The following is a 20,029-nucleotide window of genomic DNA, read 5'->3' on the forward strand; positions in this document are numbered from 1 at the left end:
TCCCAATAAACTAAGAAAAACTAAGTCTACATAAGTAGTTCAGATGGGTAGCTGCGTCAGCATGCGTAGGCTGCAAAGGAACTAGTAATAGATTTATTCCATGCTGAAAAGGGAAGAAAGAAAACACAACTTTTCGGCTGTGGAGCCTTCTTCAGGTGTCAAGTCTACATAAGGTTTATTAATACAATTATCCTAAGGAAACCTATGACCTCTAGTGAAAAATATTTCAGCCAATGGTAAGCGGGAGTAAAATTAGATAAATTCTAAGTTAGAATTAAATTTATGGTATTCAATTGTAAAACAGGGACAGTGATATGTTTACTGAAACCTTTAGTATCTTAAGCAGAAACTTGACAAATAAACATGGAGGAGAGTTACACAAAAACCTTCAAATTTGACTTGACAATGAACGGAGATGTGAATAGATGTTTGGGAGAAAGTAAAAAAATAGCCTTGCCCATTTCTTGTTACCTACATATAAATATTATGCTTCTTGCTGACTCACTTGCATGTTTTATTTTCGTACCCCTTTCAACACCCCACCTTCATCCTTGCAGTTCTCACTGTCTAATCTCTCATTAAAGGGATGTTGATGGGTTTCCAACAGCCTTGTCCTTATGGATGATTTGTTGTTTTCCTCAACCAGGTGAATTGCTCCAAGTTCACTTTTTGTAACGGAACAGTTCTTTCTAGACCCAATGCGGACAACACAATCTGGAGTGGAGTGAGGAAACACTAGGAAAAAGTCATGCAGGAATCGGGAATGAATACAGGGGGGCGTGTCCAAAGTGCGCTAGTGTTCGGGGGAGGTGTGGCCAAGGTAAACAATCCAGTAGTAATCCAGACAGGGAAAGTCCAAAGCCGGGCAGTCCATCCGAGAACAGACAGGTTAAAAACAGGAACCGGGTCGGAACCGGCAAGGGGAATAGGAACGGAAACTTAAAAACATAACGGAGCCAGGCGATTACAGGTCCTGGACTTGCACGATATGGGAATCAGATGCAGAGCCCTAAACTGACTGAGTGTCTGGCTTTTAAGGGGGATGGGAAGGAGACTGGAACAAGGGGCAGGTGCACAAACTTAGGTCCAAAGTGAAAGAGCCGGAGTGCCCTTAAGGAGGAGGGACTACAATCATGACACTTTTCAAATCATCTCCTCCTTAGAGTTTGATTGAACTGCTGAACCTAAGATTAACCCAGGGTGTGAGGATTTTTAAACCAACCTTTATTGTTTGATTTACACTTTTATTCAGACATCTGTCCTTCCCATCTTTGAGTGTGGGGATGTCATTTGTAGAAAGGTTTCAAAGTACACTCTTGGGAACTTCATATTTTGTACCACTCAGCAAAACGATTTAGGACTTGTGCTCCTTTCGATTCACACCACAGTGGCCTTTATTCAATCTTTGCTTGGCCCCCTTTTCACAAAAGACATATTTCTCATCGGTACTTATTAATTTGCAGGTCACTGCATTGATTAAGTCCCTAATAACTCATAACAGCTACAGCACTGTACTTCAGTTTACAATATAGGATAATATGACCTATTAAGATTCACTAAACCTAAAGGCTCTTTGGATATTGGTCATAATTCTTTGCAGCTTGCCTGAAACATGTTACAGCAAAAGAAAAAGCTACAAAAAATGTTTTAAATAGGCTTTTTCAAAAGCAGGATAAAATCCTTATTGATTTATGTTTCTGACTTTTGTTAAATTGTATTTGTAGACCATATGGTACAGACTAAAGCCTGATGACCAGTTCATAACTGAACATAAGAATTTGGTCTTAACTTAAATCGCTCCAGTAAAACAAAGATTGATTGACATTATACTGTATGTCAGTAAATTCAGACTTAAAGATTCAGTCTTTTTCAGTCTTTGGGAAACTCTATGGGAGTTTCTTTGGTCATGCTATAAGATGACCCTGTGACACAATCTATGTTGTACCCAGAGTGTATTGTCATTAATCTAAATGGGATTTGTCTGGAAACAGTTTTGTATCTGTGGATCCAAAAAATGTGTTCTGGCTCAAATTGACATAAATTTAAGTTCATGTTCAAGTAAGACTATTGCGCAGCAGTTATGCCCCGCTCTATTTTGGTTCAAGATTATTACATACTGAGTCAATGGTGCTTATAATCAGATCAGTTAAGCAATTTCTTGACTGATATGCCTCCTAACTTGACAAATTACATATTAAGTACAAAGCCATGCTAAATGGAAAAGGAAGAACAGTCAAGATTATGGGTAATCTTGTTCTGTATTATGTACATAATACAGAATACAGGTATCATGAGCAAGAAGGTAAATATTATTATAATTAATATATTAATACACAATAATAATAGTAATCCTAATGTAGCAATTATCCATTTTTGTAGAGTCTTCACAATAATAAAATCTTTTAGCAGTCTGCATCTTCTTAAAATGTAATGTTTTTTCTTCTACACTCAGGATTTACTCATTTTAATACTTATTGCTCATGTTTGAATCTATGCAAACAAGCATAGCAATTACTAACAAAGAATATAAAATAGTCCTTTTGTGAGTGTATGCATTTGTGTCTGTGTGGGTGTGGGGAATGATTACAGTAACACTGAAATATTTTAGTGCAATGAGTGATTGTACTACAAATTCCTGTGATTTACTTGGTCATTTATAATGAGCAAAATGTCCTAGTATTATAGATGAATATTTTATATCATTTTAATTGTCTGTTGCTATTAACATTAATAGGTTCTTCATCTCAAAAGCAAGGAATTGCAGCAATTAGAAACACCATTGAATACACAGAATACACAGTGTGAATTAAATTCTTCCATGCAAGCTGCTTTGTCAGTTTAGACATCACTTTTATTTTCTTAATTATACTAATAAACATAGATTTCCTATAACTTAGTTGAAAAAGCCACATTTAAAGGATGTGAAATCTGTGAAACTGGGTAAATGGTGGTTGCATTTAATACACATCCAGCATATCAGCACAAACCTAAGTTTGCAGCCTAAAGCAAAAATCTTTCCCACAATTCCACAGATGCGTGGAAAATGGTTCAGCTTTGGAATGCAAAATCACATTTGTAATTTTTTATAACTGTGTACTCTATCACACCAGGAAGACATGGAGATCTGCTTAATCAAAAAAGCTATAAAATATCTTTATGATGACCTTTTTTGATAGGGTGGAAAATTAGACCAAAAGTGTTCTGACATGAAGGTAAATGAGAAGTGAAATCACCCTCTTACAAAATAGATGAAAATTACTTTCAAATGAAAAACTCTTGAAGATTAAAATGACTAATCCATTTTGCAGGGATTTGATGCAAGCATTGGGATGATACATACTACCCCACAAAGATACCCAAAGAGAAGTAAATTGACTGGAAGAGCACTCAGTTAAGACGAGAGGAAAATGTGCATTAGCTAAATGCGGTAGACATTTGCAAACTTTTAGTTCTAAACTTTTAGTTTAGAATTGAGTACATGCGGGTATTAGATTCATATGGAAGGACGCCCAGAAGTCCCAACTCGTTAATTGTCATGTGTTGATCTGATAATAAATTGTATAATGGTGGTAACTGTTTTTTTTTAGTTATGCCTAAACAAACTTTCAACATGTTGTTCTAAAATGTACTTATAGGATCTTGTCTGATTATGCCAGTACTCAAGTAATATATTTTTGGAACCACTTGCAATGTTTTATGAATTTCTAGTAAAATAATCACTGAAGGCCTATGACATTAACAGGATACTGCAGGACTATGCTTCCAATACACACTTGAACATTCAAATGTACAGTATTTGGTTAAAATAGGAATGACAATTTTCAATGTCATAATATAATTCAAAAAAAGAATTTATTTCTGACACCCACCTACAGTAGCTTACTTTTTTGTTTAAATTCTACTTTTTTGATCGAGAAGTGTTTAAGCATTAGCATATATATTCAGCCAGAAGGTAAACACTGCTCTAATGTCAACTTGGGCTTAAAACGAATATTTACAGATGTGATTATTTTATAGTGACCTATATAGAGATCAGATTAAACTTTCAAATTCACTTTGTTATTCATAAATATAACCATGATAACAAAATATTGAGTGTTGATATTTCACAGGTCAGTACACATTTCACAAATATCCTTCCTGCTGGGTAAGTGTTAAAATTATTTATTGTTTAACATTAGTAAAATGTTGGGGAAGCTTAGGGGAGAAACTGTTGAAGTGGATATGCAATATAATGCTTCACCATCACAAATACTGTTTTCACATGGCTTAAACAGAGTATTGATTGCACCTCTAGGCTACACTCACAACCACTTTTCTTCATGCTTATAATCGTGCACCGAGAGTTCAATTCACTCCCAAATTAACAAATCCAGTCCCCAGATGCAATTCTTTACCAGACTAATCACTTCAAAAGAAGCCAGCATGACCATAAGGATAGTGTATTAAATTATGTGTACTGCAAAACAGCTTGCGTTATTCTTTTTTTTTTTCCTGCAGAATTTCGTAGTTTCTGGTTTCTTTTCCCCTGTTTTTTGACTGTCATGGGTGAATGATGTGATGGACCATCTCCACTTGACTGCAAAAAGCTGTAGACTTTGATGGATAGTCTGTAACAAGAAAATGTATAGTTTGAATTGTGTAGTTTTCTAAGATACCAAATATGCAGCAGACAGTTATACTGTACAGTATATCAGAGTTATGAAAAAGACATTATAATTCAGAATTTCACATTATCCTATACAGCTTTGCTATCAGACTGTGTTCCCGTTCCCATTTAATATAAATATGCAACAAATGATTATTGAAACAAATTATTATTCTTTGTGTTTTATATCAATTCTGTTTAGATAGCTTCTTGATGCATTTACAAGATTATATTAAAATGAATGGGGTTTATGCAACTTCAACAACTATGGTTTGATACTAAAAATAACTCAAATGAGTCCTTTTAAAAAAGAAGGACTTTCTGCTGAAATGTTTGTATAAAAAACATCTTAATTAAATTTACTTACTTTTTAATGTTTTATGAGACACATTATTATTAAAGGTTTGATTACAGGTGTATTTTGGAAAATTTTGTTATTCAAATGACTACTATGCATTTAACTGAAAAAACAATTTCCTAACCCTATGATTAAATTAAGTGTTTCATAAAGAATTTCCCGTAAAGCTACTTATAAATGCATATTCTACTAAAATCACAAGTGTTATAAAACAAAATGTGATTTTATATGACCTTTAATTTTTTGCGAGTCTCCAATATGTTTCTCTCAGCCTAAATTCAAAGCATAGCCTTAATTATTTGAATGTGATTTTCTATGAATCATTGTTTGCCAAGTAATACACCCACAAGAAATAACACTTTTCTACTAAAAGATGCTTAGAATAAAATTCCTCATCCCTTTCATGTGATTCTGTAAGACAGTAATTAGTGCCACCATATACATTTGATTGTAGATAGTGACACTAATTACTGTAACTGAAAAAAACATTTAGCTGAAAGTGCACAAACAAAATTGAAAATTAAAAAAAGAATAATTTTCTGAATAAGTTAAAAAAATGTTTGTGTTTTTGCATCAAGAAGGTTGGCTGAAAATTCAAGGTGTCACTATGTATCTTTGGAAGACTTTCTCCAAGTAGGCCCAACCCCTACAAAAATGTTTAATTTATCTGATTATGGTCATTTTCATAGCTGTGTAAGTCTGTTGTGTGTGAGTATGCTTAAACAGTGTATTAAAAGGTAGCACAAACAGTTGGTGAAAATTCCTGACAATTCGGTATGTAAAGTATCTCCTTAATCTTAATCTTTTCTACAGTACAACCACGATCACAATACACAATTACAGTATGACACAGGTATCCTCAATTAGTCATGTAGGGAATATAGAAAATATGTGGGAAATCTTTATATAAGATTTGATAAAATGCAGTGTCGAACCTATGTATTACAGTACCACCAATGGATTAACACAAGCCATAAAAACAAACTCTTATCACAAGCAGATATAACTATTGTGACCATTTGAAAGCATACAGGTTTTAACAGGCTACACCACTCAGATAACAGAGCCATCTACTGGACAGTATTTTTACATAGAATGCTACCTGTTACACAATTTACCTGTATATTCCAACACAGTTTAAGTCAATCACTTTCTGAAAAATAATTACCTTAATTAGTTTAATGGGCATAGTTCATCTGTATATTTTAATACATGATATTGTAAATTATAATTTTAAAATGTGATACTTTAAAAATACTAACACCATTTTTAAGTGCAATGAGCTCTAACTGCCCAGTCTACTGCCTCATGGCTGTTATCCCTAAAACAACTAAAAGCCTATTCAAGAGCCATGCCACTATATCTAATCAAATGCAAATAATAACAAAAAAAGAGAAAATACTGTTTTATGAATTGTATGCCATTTCTAACCTTTCTTTATTTGTGTATTTTACTGTCTGATCTGGTAGATATATGTACAGTATAGTTTTTAGAGATCTGTGTCTTGTTAATAAATTGGTGTATGGTGAAGCCTTTCAGAGACAATATGAAGGCAGTGTGAGGTAGAGTATTTCTCTCTGCTAGAAAGCCCCTGCATAATCAATCAGAACATCTGCTGTTTTTATCTCTACTGTAGTCTCTGGGATTTCTGAGATTCTTATTTAAATGTTCTTTTACTGGTGATGTGCTGGAAGAATGAGTCTGGATTTAATCCCTGATGCTTCATTTGAATTCTCTCACGAGACTTGAGACAACAGAAGGCTTAAAAACACAAACACATCTCATCAGGAGAATGTAAAATGTGTACTAAAATGTTAGTTGATGATGGGGTGTAGTAAGGAGGTGGGTGGAATCCAAAAAATATTTTGCAACCAGGCAATGCTCATAACCTGGTAAAGATGGGTGTAACGGGAGCTGGTCCAGGCTCCCTGAAGCGTAGTTTAGGACCCTATGCAGACGGTATAATCCGGAAGTAAGCGGAGAAGGACAACAGGGAAAACACGATGAGGATCAGAAGGGCATGACAATGGTGATCCGGTGCTAGGGGGAGTGGCGCAGGCAAACAAGTCCAAAAGGTCCAAGGGTGAAATCCAGGGTGCAGTCCAGGGTCAAGGTACCGGGAGAACCATCTGAGAACCAAGATCCGGAACAGGAACAAGGAGTTAAAAACAGGGTAATGAGGCAAGGCGCTCTGAGCCCCAGACTCAGATGGCCAGTGTCACGCCCTCTGCAGCCAGAGGGCGCTCCTTCTCTGTCCTGTCCCTAGTTTCCGGTCTGCTGTCCTTCCGGTCCCTCTCTTTCCCTTGGGCTATGTATTTCCGGGTCTTGCACTCTGTCCTCGCTCAGCATTGACGTTCGGATGTCCTGAGACCCGCCTAGCACCAGGGCGCCCCACGTCCGCTCCCTGAGGGCATAGGTTTCTATACGGCATTCCTGAACTCTTTGCACTAATGAGCCCGGGCCTTTTTCCTGTCTCGCTGTTACGCATATGGGTCTTTTTCCGCTCTCCTGCTCCCCACGGTTAGTCCCTTTGGAAGTCCGTGACAGCCAGGATGCCGTTTTGAAGCCTATGCCGTCAGGTCTCTCCTGAATCCACTTGTATGCAGGCTTCAAGGCGTCCATCTTCAATTGCTGAGCCAGGAATAGAGGGTACACCAGGCTTAAATAATAATAGGCAAAATAGTGGTGCACGTAATCAACTAAAATACAGAAGGGTCGGAGCGCCGTTAAGAGGAGGGATGACGATCGTGACAATGGTAGGGAGCATTATTTATAAATCAATGATAATATATCAGCTCTAGTGGTCATGCTTTTATACAACAATAACACTATCTGACATTCAAAAGATACAGAATGTACATATTCATTAACATTCTTTCATTTCATATTACAAGATTATGATTTAATCCTTACTCTTAAAGCTGACCTTTAGCTCTCTGACCTTTATGAAGTTACTAATAAAAAAGAAATTCTTGATAAAACCTCGAAAAGTTCTTATTTTTTTGTATATGCAAACTGCACAAGTATAAAAACTAAAGCATTCAGAGGAAAAATATATTATTTTTTCAGGCTTAGATGAAGGTACAGGTTTTCATTTCAATTCTATGATAATAATTCTATAATAAAGCTGTATTTTTATAAATATGTTATTTTCTCACTTCTAGCAACAAATGAGGAAGAGTTCATCACCTCATTACAATATGATACAACATAGACATGCTGTGTATTTGGTAGTAGTTCAGGTGGGTAGCTGCGTCAGCATGCGTAGGCTGCAAAGGAACAAGTAATAGGTTTATTCCATGCTGAAAAAAAGAAGAAAGAGAACACAACGTTTCGGCCGTGGAGCCTTCTTCAGGTGTGAGAGAGACAGGGCAGTAGACAAAGGTAAAGTAGCGGGAGAACAAAGGTTGGGAGAGAGGAGGAGTGAGAGGCGGGAGCAGGGGACAGAAAGAGAGGCCAATCAAGAGGTGTGAAGTCAGAATGGGTGCAGAGAGGTGTGAAATGAAACTTCCAATGAATGGAGAAAATTTAAAAGAACAGTAATCTGTCGTTAAGGGAAGGGAGAATGTGTGATCCTAACTGCAGAATAATTTTAGTTTCGGTGGTCTTTCTGATGTATGAGTTCGGAAAACCGTCTTTGAGAACACAGACGGAGAGATTAGTGTGGTCGTGGCCGTCAGAGGTGAAATGAGAAACAATGGGCTTGGAGAGATCTTTAATCTTCACAGCCCTGACGTGTTCTCTGAAGCGGTCTCCGAGTCTCCTTCCTGTTTCTCCAATGTAGATGGCTGGGCATTTACTGCAAGAGATACAGTAAATAAGGTTGCTGGAGGTACAAGATGCTGTGTATTTGGTCATTTCCTAGCCTTTAATTGGAATAGGTCCTTATACTTCCACTACTCATTTTTAGTTTTTATCGTTTTTTTTCAAAACATATTGTATGTCAAAAATAATAACACCAACCATTGTGTGAAATATAGTTTGCAACATACAATGATTCACATGTAAGCATCTGGCTACATAATACCACTAGTGAAAACAAAATGACTAATACAATACCTTTGGAGCCCACTAGACCACCCACAAGCCTGATCTGACAGTCCATGACAAATAGGTTATTTTATTGATGAAGCCAGCATGCCTGCCATCAGGAACAATGGCTGCAGCTAGTGGACTCTGGTGAAATGTGAAATGAAACTTGAATGCACAAAGTTTCATTTTTAATAAAGGAAAGAGTTATGATTTCCCCTTCAATCTTATTGCAGCTGTTGATTCAACAGTCTTGGCCTCAGTCTCAGTGTTTACTCTTCTGTCTCTTAGGTGGTGGGGCAGATAGACAAGTTGACATCAGACTTTGATTTCGACCTCGAACCTGATGACTGGACTGTGGCAACCATGAGCAGCACATCAAGCAGTGAGAGGGGGCTGGGAGATGCTTTTGGCCGTCTGGATTTCCTGAACCCAGATGTGCTCTCTGACAGCTGGGAATTCTGCAGCTTCCTGGAGACTCCTTCCCCAACTACTACTGAGAAGCCAGCGGAGGAGCTAGGTAGCTCTGAACAGGCGTCCTATGCTCAGATGAATGGAGGAATCATTCCCAATGGGCCTGTGATAGTTACACCAGATTCCTCAAGTGAAGAGGCAGTCAGTTCCATACATAGTCACAAGAACTCTCGAACACCAGGGACGAGGGAGAGGGTACGCTTCAGTGATAAAATCCTCTACCACGCTCTTTGCTGTGATGATGACGATGATGAGGAGGAAGAGATAGAAAGCGGGCCGACACCAGAGACGGACAGTGAGCCTAGCCCACCAACAGCCTCACCAACTCCCCCTTCCTCTGGCCAGACTCTCTACAACTGTCACGCCTCTTCCTCAACTGGGGGAGGAGGGGCATCATCAGGAGTATCAGCAGCTGAGAAAAAAGGTCTCAACCCTAGCTCCCGGAAAAAAGTGCTACGAAACAGCAGCACACAGACTGTCGCAGACAAAAGCACCCAAACAGTACTGCCCTATGTCCCAGCAAAACAGAAAACAAAGGACCAGAACTAGAAAAACCATCCAAAAAAGAAAAGAAAAAAGGACTGTGTACTATTTAAAAATAAAATACATAGATAAATAGATTAATACACCAACAAAAATAAATAAATATTATATGAGAAATTTGCTTGACTACCTAACATCATTCTGAGGCTCAGGGAAATAAAGATTACTGTTACAATATTTTACTGAAAGCAAAGAGCAGTTCTTAAAACAGTGCTAAAATCAAGGTGGGTGGAGGTGTCAGACAAAGCTCATTTTGCTGAGGCAAAATACTATGTGCCATTTAGGCAAATACACAGTAAACTCTTTTCACCTCCTTCCAGTATATGTCTGTAGGAAATAATTGCTGTGTGTAGGCTGATGTAGTGGGATCTAGATTTTTATCTAGGAATGTAAATATACTTCAATATAAGGTTCTTTTAATGCCTACCCCCTTTAAGAATGGGGGGAAATTCATATAATCTCATCTGTAAATTCTAATGGATCTGTGCAATAATGTAATTTTTAATATCTCTTATCCTATTTTAGGATCCTATATCTTGGTTGTCTGTTTAATTTGGGAACATATTGATATGTTTTCTTTTTATTCTTAATGCACTCTCTGATGATCTCTATAACACCTATTTTATAAATATATATTTATAATGGATTCATATTTAGATGTCACTAATAATCCCACAACTGATGGCAAAACAACTTTTATATTCAAACCCCCCCCCCCCCCCCCATTCAGTAGTTTTTTTCCCCTTGAAACAAAGTCTGACAGGGTGTACTTTAAATAAAAATTATGTGAAGGATTCTGTTCTGTACTTCAAAGGGGCAAGGGTGACCTTATGGTTTAACTTCCCTTAATTCTTTAATGGTGTCAGTAAAGGGTTCCTTCTTATCATACCTTGTCCTGCAGAGACTAACACATTTCTTACAGATATTTTATCTTGGCAACTTACTTGCATACATTATTTTTGTTTCTGCCAATGTTTCTCAGTAGCATATCTCTGAAGAGGCAAGGTTGTTAGAGGTGATGCAACTTAAGGCAGAGTGCTCATAAACAAAGCAAGGTTTCCAGCTTCCCATTTGTAGGGAGCTCAACTCAATTCAATTGCACAGTATACAGTAAGAACACTACGGTCATCAATTTAGGTGGTGAAAAGGTTTCAAGGGGTCTCTCCACGTATGCACAGCACACTCATCTTGAAGCCCATTAACACATCCACTCAGTCAGGGCTTTCTATATTTAGACTGTGGAAAAAACAATACATTAATGGAAATGGAATGCCTGCCGAAGGGCAAACAGAGAGAAAGCACCACCTAGAGACAGATTGTTCTTAATTAATCCTGTATACACTTGGATAAATCATTGCAATAACATCCTCAGATCACTGCTGACTCATGACAAAGCTACCCTCACAAGAAGATGTTCTATTAAATGCCCCCCAAACATCTTGGTCCAAATATGCTACTGAGCTTTGGTGTGTACCCTTGAAAAACAGAACTAAAACTGATTTCAAGCCACAGAAAACAAGGTTTTTTTTTCCCCAAGATTTAATATTGGTTGAATAAATACATAAAAAGTTTGTTTTCAAAAGAAATTGCTGTGCATTCAAATGTTTGTCAAGAACAATTCTCTTGCAGGACCAGCATAAGTGGACTAATTCCTTTAAACATTTGTCATGGAAATAAAACTACTGGTATGGGTTCTAATCAATTTTTTAAATAGGATAAGAGGGTACAGTGCTGAGCTGATACGGACCCAAGAATATGAAGGTAAGCATTTGGTACTTTATGTTTTAATTTAAGAAATGAAACAAATGTTTATTGCTACAATTTCCTGGGATAATATACTGTTAAATGATAGTAAAATACAGTACAGCTTATTCCACCTAATAAGCTAGAAGCTGAATAAAATAGAGGTTTATGAGTTTTGTATTTTAATATTAAAAAATAACCATCTTCATTTATTTTTTTCTGTGTCTATAAAACAAATTCTTAATGCATCAGAAAAGTAAATCCCATAGTTTCATAGTTTTGTTAGATATTTCCTAGTGGTAATCATTCATTGACTTGATTGATTGCCATTATGGACTAGTATACTGATAATTGGTTCACCTGCTTGTCATTTATTTTCTACAATGTCCTTAATGTTTTTTTTAAATTAAAGAATTACTTGTCACTTTCTGATATTAGATACTATGTACACTATGTGTGAAAAGGAGCTTTGGCAAGGAATGTAAAAAAGCCAATTGTGTGGTTTTATTGATAGTCAAAGGTCCATAAATTGAGCAGTTGGAAGACAAGGCCGGGTAGAGCATCACTCAGGATGAGACTAGCTTTTCAGAGTATAGTGTCCTGGAAAAATCTAAAGATCATGTGCCCTGTTTAAAAACTAGGTCAGGGCATAGTTTATGATCAGAGCACAGTCTAAATCTACTTTAGTTCTTTTGTTCAAGTTTATATGGTAGTATTGAAAAAAATGGGTTTTATCCTTTCAAATTAAGCTAAAAATAATCTCAGGTGTTATAAATGTATATATTATTCAAAATAAAAAACAGGTCTGTATTTACCAGTGCACACATATGTATTTTTAAGATATACAGTACATCCTGAAACCTGTGAGACTAGTTTTCCTATGATGCAAACTGCCAATTAGTTTAGATTACTATGAGATAGGGCATTTCCACACCAATAGCAGAAAATTGAACTCCGTGAGCTTGTTTCTAATTTAAAAACAAAAATAAATAAATTCAGGACAAAGTAAAACTATGGGTTAATGTCTAGTTTATCAATTTTCTGATAGACTCAAAGGATTTTGCAGTCCTAAAATAAGCTCAGCTCTCAACATAACATAACTGCACAATGCACTTTAAAAACTTGGATGAGTTTCAAACATAAAAACAAGTGATATTTTGCTTCTTTAGTGCATGTGAAGAGCACCTACTGCACATTCACATTGGTTTCACAGAACAAAGTCTATACAATTAGTCAAACTCTTAACACACTTTATAAATATACTACAGGTATAAATGAAGACATAGCAGTATAGATAAAAAACCTACAAATATTATGATACTTTTTGTGACTTTTAATAAAAAATAATCAATCGTATTAAAATTCTATAAAACTGATGTGTAGCAAATGATTTGTGAATGTTGTAAATTGTATATTAACTATTTTTAAGCATATAATAAAGACCTTTGAGATAGTTGTAAACATAAAAAGTGACCCTGGGTTATGCTGCTACCTGAATGTGATCATGATTCTCCAAGAGGTGCTGCAGAAATGACAATTTCACTATCATGGATGATAAGATAAGATAGGATAAGTTGTCCAGGTCTGCTTAACTCAGAGCAAAATAATGACTCATGTGACTTGGCTGTCATACAGTATGTAGTCTTGCAATAACTTCAGTGAGAAACACTGTGTTTCTTAATTTGGGGCTAACTTTTCTGTTATATGATGTGAGACCTGTAGTTTATTACAGGTGAATATCTCTAATGGATATGCAAGAAGAGCTACAGTGCTGAGCAAAAGGGTTTGGTTTCTTAAGTACTGTAACTAAAAGGGCTTATACCTATTCAATATTGTTTAAGACACAATGGTATGTGAAGCAAAAAAAATAATAATTAGAGAATACTTTGAGAAGAAATATAGAAAGAGTTTCCAAAAGGTTTAAGAAAAACAAAATTTCAGGAAACAACTAATTGGAGTCATTGCTGTTTAAGGATGTTCACCAGTTACAGAATCTAAGGAATCATATGCTTATACACAAAGATATTTACTTTTGGCTTGCTTTTTTAATTAAATAATCAAGATATAAGTTTAATCAGGGTATCTTTATCTTCTATTAAAACTTTTATGAAGTATAATTGTTTCATGTATAACATATAGGAGACTTTGAGAGTTCACAGACATCTTCTAGGCACTGTACAGTATGTACCCTTCCTCATCATGTGTTCGTAGTAAAAATTAAAATCAGTATTTAAAAAATTGGGCTGAATGAATATCAGGAAAAGATTTTGTTAAATGTTTTACAAATGCTGCAGTTCATAATCATAATAGACAATGAGAACAGCTTAAATTCTGCTGGACTCTTAAGTTGTTGAAGTAGAACAGTTTTTCCACTCCTCACAAACACATTGAACTGCACACATAGTGGCAATAAAGCTTTTTAAGCACCATTTGCAACCAAATATACAAGGCATGTATGTCCCAGTATACTAATGGACTTCTGTTTTGAAAAGGAAAGCTAAGAAACAAAATTAATGTAAAGGACTAACAATTCATATGGCACAGAGTTCAGGGGTAAAAAAAAACAATGCATTACAATCCTTTGAAAATCTTCAAAGGAGCAGTCCTGTCTCTGCTGCATGACTCTACTCATTCAGACAGAAAAAAGGCAATTTTTTTCTGCTGTGGTCAATTGACCTTTTAAATCCCAGTCCCGCAGTCCAATCACATTGCACCCACCACTGACCACTGTATTATAGAAACAATCCATTATGTTGACCCCCCATTACAGAAGAATGGAATTTAATTCATTTCAAATAAATTGTGCTCCAAAGCCCCTCGTCTTGTATACGCCGAAGCAAAGATGTAAAGGCATTTACCAGCATCTGGCCAGCTCCAGTCCAGACGTCAGCTGTTCTTGTTTATTTTTGTGTTTCATTTCAAGTGACAAATCTCCTATTAATATTCTGGTCAACACTAATATTCTTCCTGAGGTAGGAAATACATTTCTTCTGTAATAAGAAAGGCCGGATAATTTTTGGAAGAATGAATCACAGAACACACATTACTCTAAAAAATGTAATTTGCTACAACAATTACATTTAGCACAGGCATTGGACACACAGAGCTCAGTGACAGGGATTGACAATGGTTCCAACCCAAATAATGCACTATGCCTCGTCTGATAAACCAACTGTCTTTGAAGAGAAAGACTGGGAAAGCAAAACATTATTTCTCCATCAATTTCAAGACATTTTATGGTGTACATTTATGCAAGAATACCATGACCTTGTATTTGCTAATGTACATGTTTGCACAGATCTTCTGCAGCTTCACATTAAGGAGACTTTTCACAGGGTTACAAACTTAGTTGGATATGTATTTTAAGTACTACATTTATTTAGAAAGTCTGTGCTCCATAATTAATGATGAGATTAAAACGAGTTTGCCTTGATAAGCAATTCTGAGGAATGAAATGGGATTTTTTATGAGAAGAGCTCTTGTCACATATTTGTGTGCAATCCTACTGACAAAAAATCCAACAATGTATTTGGGAAAAATGAATAAAGCTGTCCAACATACTGTTTGTGGTAGACCACACATATTCAGTACAAACATTATTCAGCTGCAAACCAATTAATGTATGTTTCCACATCCATTATTTAATAGTGACTGGATTTTGCTTTTGCAATTTTTTCACATAACAATTTACAAAAAAAATAGTATAACACATTTTTTATAAGCAAATAAAAATAGATTCTAAAAGGTTTTATGATAAAAATAAATAGGAAGTTGGGTTATGTAAAGGAAGTATTTATAAGTTACGAGCTCATAGGGTTGAATCTAGGGTATACCATTAGATTTTGTATAGGTCTCTCAATGTTATTCCAAAAGTCAGATTATTAGCTGTGCAGGAGGGTATTGACAAGTAATGAATGGGAATCATAAACTCTCTAAATTACTCAACAAGTTAATTGTTATTTCTAGAACTGTTAATTCTAAATTTGTGCACAGGAGCTGCCACCAAGAACAAGGGTTCACAATCCTGATCCTGCAACACCACACTTGCTGCTTCTCATTACAGCAAAGCTTAATTATCTTAATTGAAGCCTTAATTACACTAACATGTTGGTTGATGAGAATATTTGCAAGATTTTCTTTTCTACCCAAATGTTTGGGATTTCCATGGTCCAAGGACACACTGTACTGGTGGGTTAATTGGTGTCTGGGAAAGCTGGCTCTAGTGTGAGTGTGTGCATGTCTGTGTGCACACTGTGATGGACTTGTGTCCTATCCAGGGTGTGTCCCACCTTGCGCCCATTGCTATCCGGTATAGGCTCTGGGTAAACTGCAACCCTGAATTCGATGAAGCAGCTGGAAACTGATGGATGTCTGGGATTTTATTTTACCTATGAAATGCAATAGTAAAGAAGCTACCTCAAACATGCTTAGGAACTAATAGCAGTTCAAATAAATCAGTTATTAAGTAAATTAAGGGTTCAGATTTGTAACAATTGGATGTGCTGCAGCAAAATCCATCTGGTTTGTGGGCCCCTAAGATCCTGATTAGAAATCCCTAACCTAGAAAAAAAGGTTTTCACAATGTCAGAACCATGTTGGTTGGAGAACATTTGTATGCACATGATATGGCCCAATCAGCTGACATATGTCAGCTTAATATTTAATAAGAAGAACATGGATCTTTCTGAGTTTAGTGATTAACTGAATAAGTTATTATTCTTGGAATTCTGTCTGACATGTAGACCTATAAGGACAATTTTCAAATGATGTATACTTTCATGAAGGTTATTAAGAAACTCAAAGGACCACTACCAGTATTCCCCTGAGATTATGAAAATTAAATGTTATATCTATGCAAGCACAGATCATATAGGTAGTAATGAAAACTACACTGAACCCATGACTGTTCTGCATGAATAAACATTTTTTAAAGAAACGTTATGTTTATACCTGTCAGAAAGAAATAATAATAACATAGAAATACAAATTCACCAAAAATTAATAAAGGACACTAAAGCAGGACTTTCTTTTATGTACTTGAAAGGAATTATGCAAAGAGCAGCAAAAGTAATTTACTGTACATTATTTCAACAATGCATTTGCTTTCTAACATATGCTGTTTAGAAAGACAGCTGTAATATAGTTTTATTTTCACTTCACAGGTTCTAGGCTTATGTATAAAGACAATTCAAATAATTTTGCTGTAAATGTGTAATGTAATGTATTATACAAATACTGTATCATTGCATAAATTTCTATACCTACTGTACCCTTCCTCACAAACTAACTTAATGAATTTAATTGATTTCAACAAAGTCCTTCTTTCAGTATTAAATAAATATTATTTTGAAAATTGGGAAATTTCTGTCAAGTTTATGAACACAATTTTTGCAACCTCTTAGTTTTTGCTGTTAGTTTTTGCTAAATGCTGTTTGTAGCAATTGTTTAAGAGGCCAAGGGAAAGCGAGTAATTTTTAGTAAAACCAGCAAGTGATAGTTAAATGGTTAAAAACTAAAACACCGAAACTGAAATATATATGGAAAAATTCAAAGCAAAGAGAAACATGCCCTTCAATTATTAGTTTTTTGGTGAAATGATTTTCTTCAGAATTTACACAAAGACAGACACCCACTAAGGCAATTAGGCACTTTGCAACTAATCAACAACATGTAGGGATTGTTTTGTAAGCTTATAAGTTTACAGTATGTTCTACGAAAACCAGAATTAAACATCAGTTTTGAATTAACATATGGAATTATTTCTGTAAAGGGCCACATGGTCTCCTAGTTTCGGTCCCATCTGAGCTCTTTTTTAATTAATTGAGTTCATTAGTTGCTTAATTGAGTGAATTTAATGTTTTTTAAAGCCATTGTGCCAGTTAGGTTCATTAACCAGTTCATAATCTACATGCATTCATTTCCTTGGATTCCTACAATTTTTTTGTTTGAGGATTAAACTGCAGAAACCCTCATTTCATAAAAAAAAGATGGATGAGATCCTTGGATCAATTAGATACTAACTACCAAATGTGCTAGATGAATCAAATGTGTAACTCCTTTTATATTTACCTGTAGTAAATACTGTACATTGATGCTTCACTATTCTCGATCCTGTTTTCTATTTCCAGAGTGAATCACCGTATATAAGGCTTTCAATTAACTAAGTGACCTACAAATGATAAGAATTACTGCATAACTTATGGGATTATAGATGTTTAATTATAAAAAAAAATCTCCCTAAATTCCAACCCCTGTCCTTATTGATACAGTATGCCTTTGCACCTAATCCAAATGGAAGTTTACTATCAGTCGGCCAGTACCAGGAGAGACACAGCTGTTGTTAATTTAGTCAAGCTCTGAAGTAGGCTACAGTATCATGTCACAGAAAAGGTGACAACAAGTTTACATTTAAAAAAATGAATAGCCAAGTACTGTAAATCAGTATGCTTAAAATTGATCAAATTCATTACTAAACATGAGTGAAGTCCTGGACCCTTTTGGAATGCATTTTCATAGATTCAGAATACCATTAAGTACAACTTTAAAGGTATAGTAAGTGAAATTAATTTAGTAGACTATAGTAATACATTTGGTTAATTAATTACATTTCCTTTTTTAGGTATTAAAATATAATAATCTGTTCAGCAACTTTCAGAAGCACTAAACTGGCAATTAGTCATAAACTGATCATGTCGTACATACAATATAAAGCCCAACATTATAGTTATTTAAACAATGAGCAGAGTATGCGTAGATTAAGCAAAAGTGACTTTATTTGAAATAAACTGGCTTTGTCAGCCAGGAAGGCAAGGGACATTTCTTTGATTACATCTACAAATATCTGTGAACCACTCTTGGCTCACAACTGTTGCCATAACTAGCCTTAAATAGCCTCACACTGTGACATAAGCGGAAATCAAGCAACATTGTACAATAACACTTTTACCCAGCCACAGTTTGACACAAGGTAGGTCTATTAGGACACAAAATTGTGTTCTCTTGAAATAATTATTCTAAATATTAATAGAACAGTACAGGTTACATTGAATTAGTGTCTGTACAGTATGTAGTATACCCTGGGTTGCATATTAACGAGGCATTCCACACAAAACATTATTCAACATAAAAAAACTCTGCTCTTATCACAATCTGTCATTTATTGCTATAACACTATTTTCACAAGATGCAGGCTATTGCATGTTTGCTTTTAAATTTTCTATGCCTTACCAGGACCCCCATGCAGGGTGACCTCAGAGGTGGAGATGGGGTGGAGGTGGGATGCAAGAGACATGCAACAGAGAGAGATAGGGATCTTGTAGGTATTTATAGCATTTTGGGAGAGGAATGGATGTTGGGAGCGATTGATAATTACTGACAGCTAAGTATGATTGAACTTGGTTGCTGTCGTCCCTCCTGAACTTTTGTTATAAACTCCATTTATTGAAGACATGCATGGAATGCTATTGCATTGACTTCTATTCAGTCAGGATGCTTGCAAAAATAATATTAAACATTCTCACACCATCAGTAGTAGCAGCAGAGCGATGAAAGCTTATTAATATTATTCAATAGTAAGCTTTGCAAGCAAATGGTTTTAGAGCACTATATAATTTTACTTTCCATCACTAAATCAAAGAGAAAATTAATGCTACATTCAATGAAATGGCCACCACCCAGGTGTTTTCAATTACACTTGCAGTGCAGAAAATAACTACTTTGGCAACCACTGTGATTAACTCTAATTAGACATAATCTATTGCTCTAAGTAACAGGTAGCACATCATAGAACTCAGTAACTTTCTATGCAGGAGGAAAGAGGCCAACATGAAACAGGTAATGGTTTATTCCATGCTGAAAAGAAAAGAGACACTCCACAGCCAACTGTCGTACCTCATTTCATTTCTTTATACTATAGCATGGAATGAGTCTTTACTTGTTCCTTTGTTTCCTGTTGCATGTTGATGCAGCTATTTGACACACCCATTTGAACATAACCAATTCTGTGTTTATTTTGGTCAGATCCTTGCTGCAAACTGCTGGATTATTTTGAATGACATCATGCACCTGCATGCCATAACCTCAGAAGCCTTGACATTCTTATGTATCCTGTAACAGTGGGATATACAGTATATTTGCATGGTAAAATTGTAAAGTAGATTTTCCTATTTTAACCATTTTTTCATTTTGCTTTCTATCCCCTGCCTTTCCTTCCATTTTCTCTGACCTATTCAGTC

The 20,029-nt window shown here is 35.7% G+C and overlaps 1 protein-coding gene across 2 annotated transcripts in view; it reads left to right on the forward strand.

Annotated features, from left to right (window-relative positions):
* insyn1 (inhibitory synaptic factor 1) overlaps positions 1-10,586 on the forward strand; it is a 49,765-nt gene extending 39,179 nt beyond the window's left edge. For both annotated transcript variants that reach the window (XM_069190619.1, XM_015343619.2), the window contains one exon: positions 9,327-10,586. In XM_069190619.1, coding sequence (XP_069046720.1) covers positions 9,327-10,058 — 732 coding nt within the window. In that variant the 3' untranslated portion in view covers positions 10,059-10,586. The remainder of the gene's footprint in view (positions 1-9,326) is intronic.
* The last annotated feature ends 9,443 nt before the right edge of the window (positions 10,587-20,029 follow it).

Source organism: Lepisosteus oculatus, chromosome 5 (assembly GCF_040954835.1).
Source record: "Lepisosteus oculatus isolate fLepOcu1 chromosome 5, fLepOcu1.hap2, whole genome shotgun sequence".
Lineage (NCBI taxonomy): Eukaryota > Metazoa > Chordata > Actinopteri > Semionotiformes > Lepisosteidae > Lepisosteus > Lepisosteus oculatus.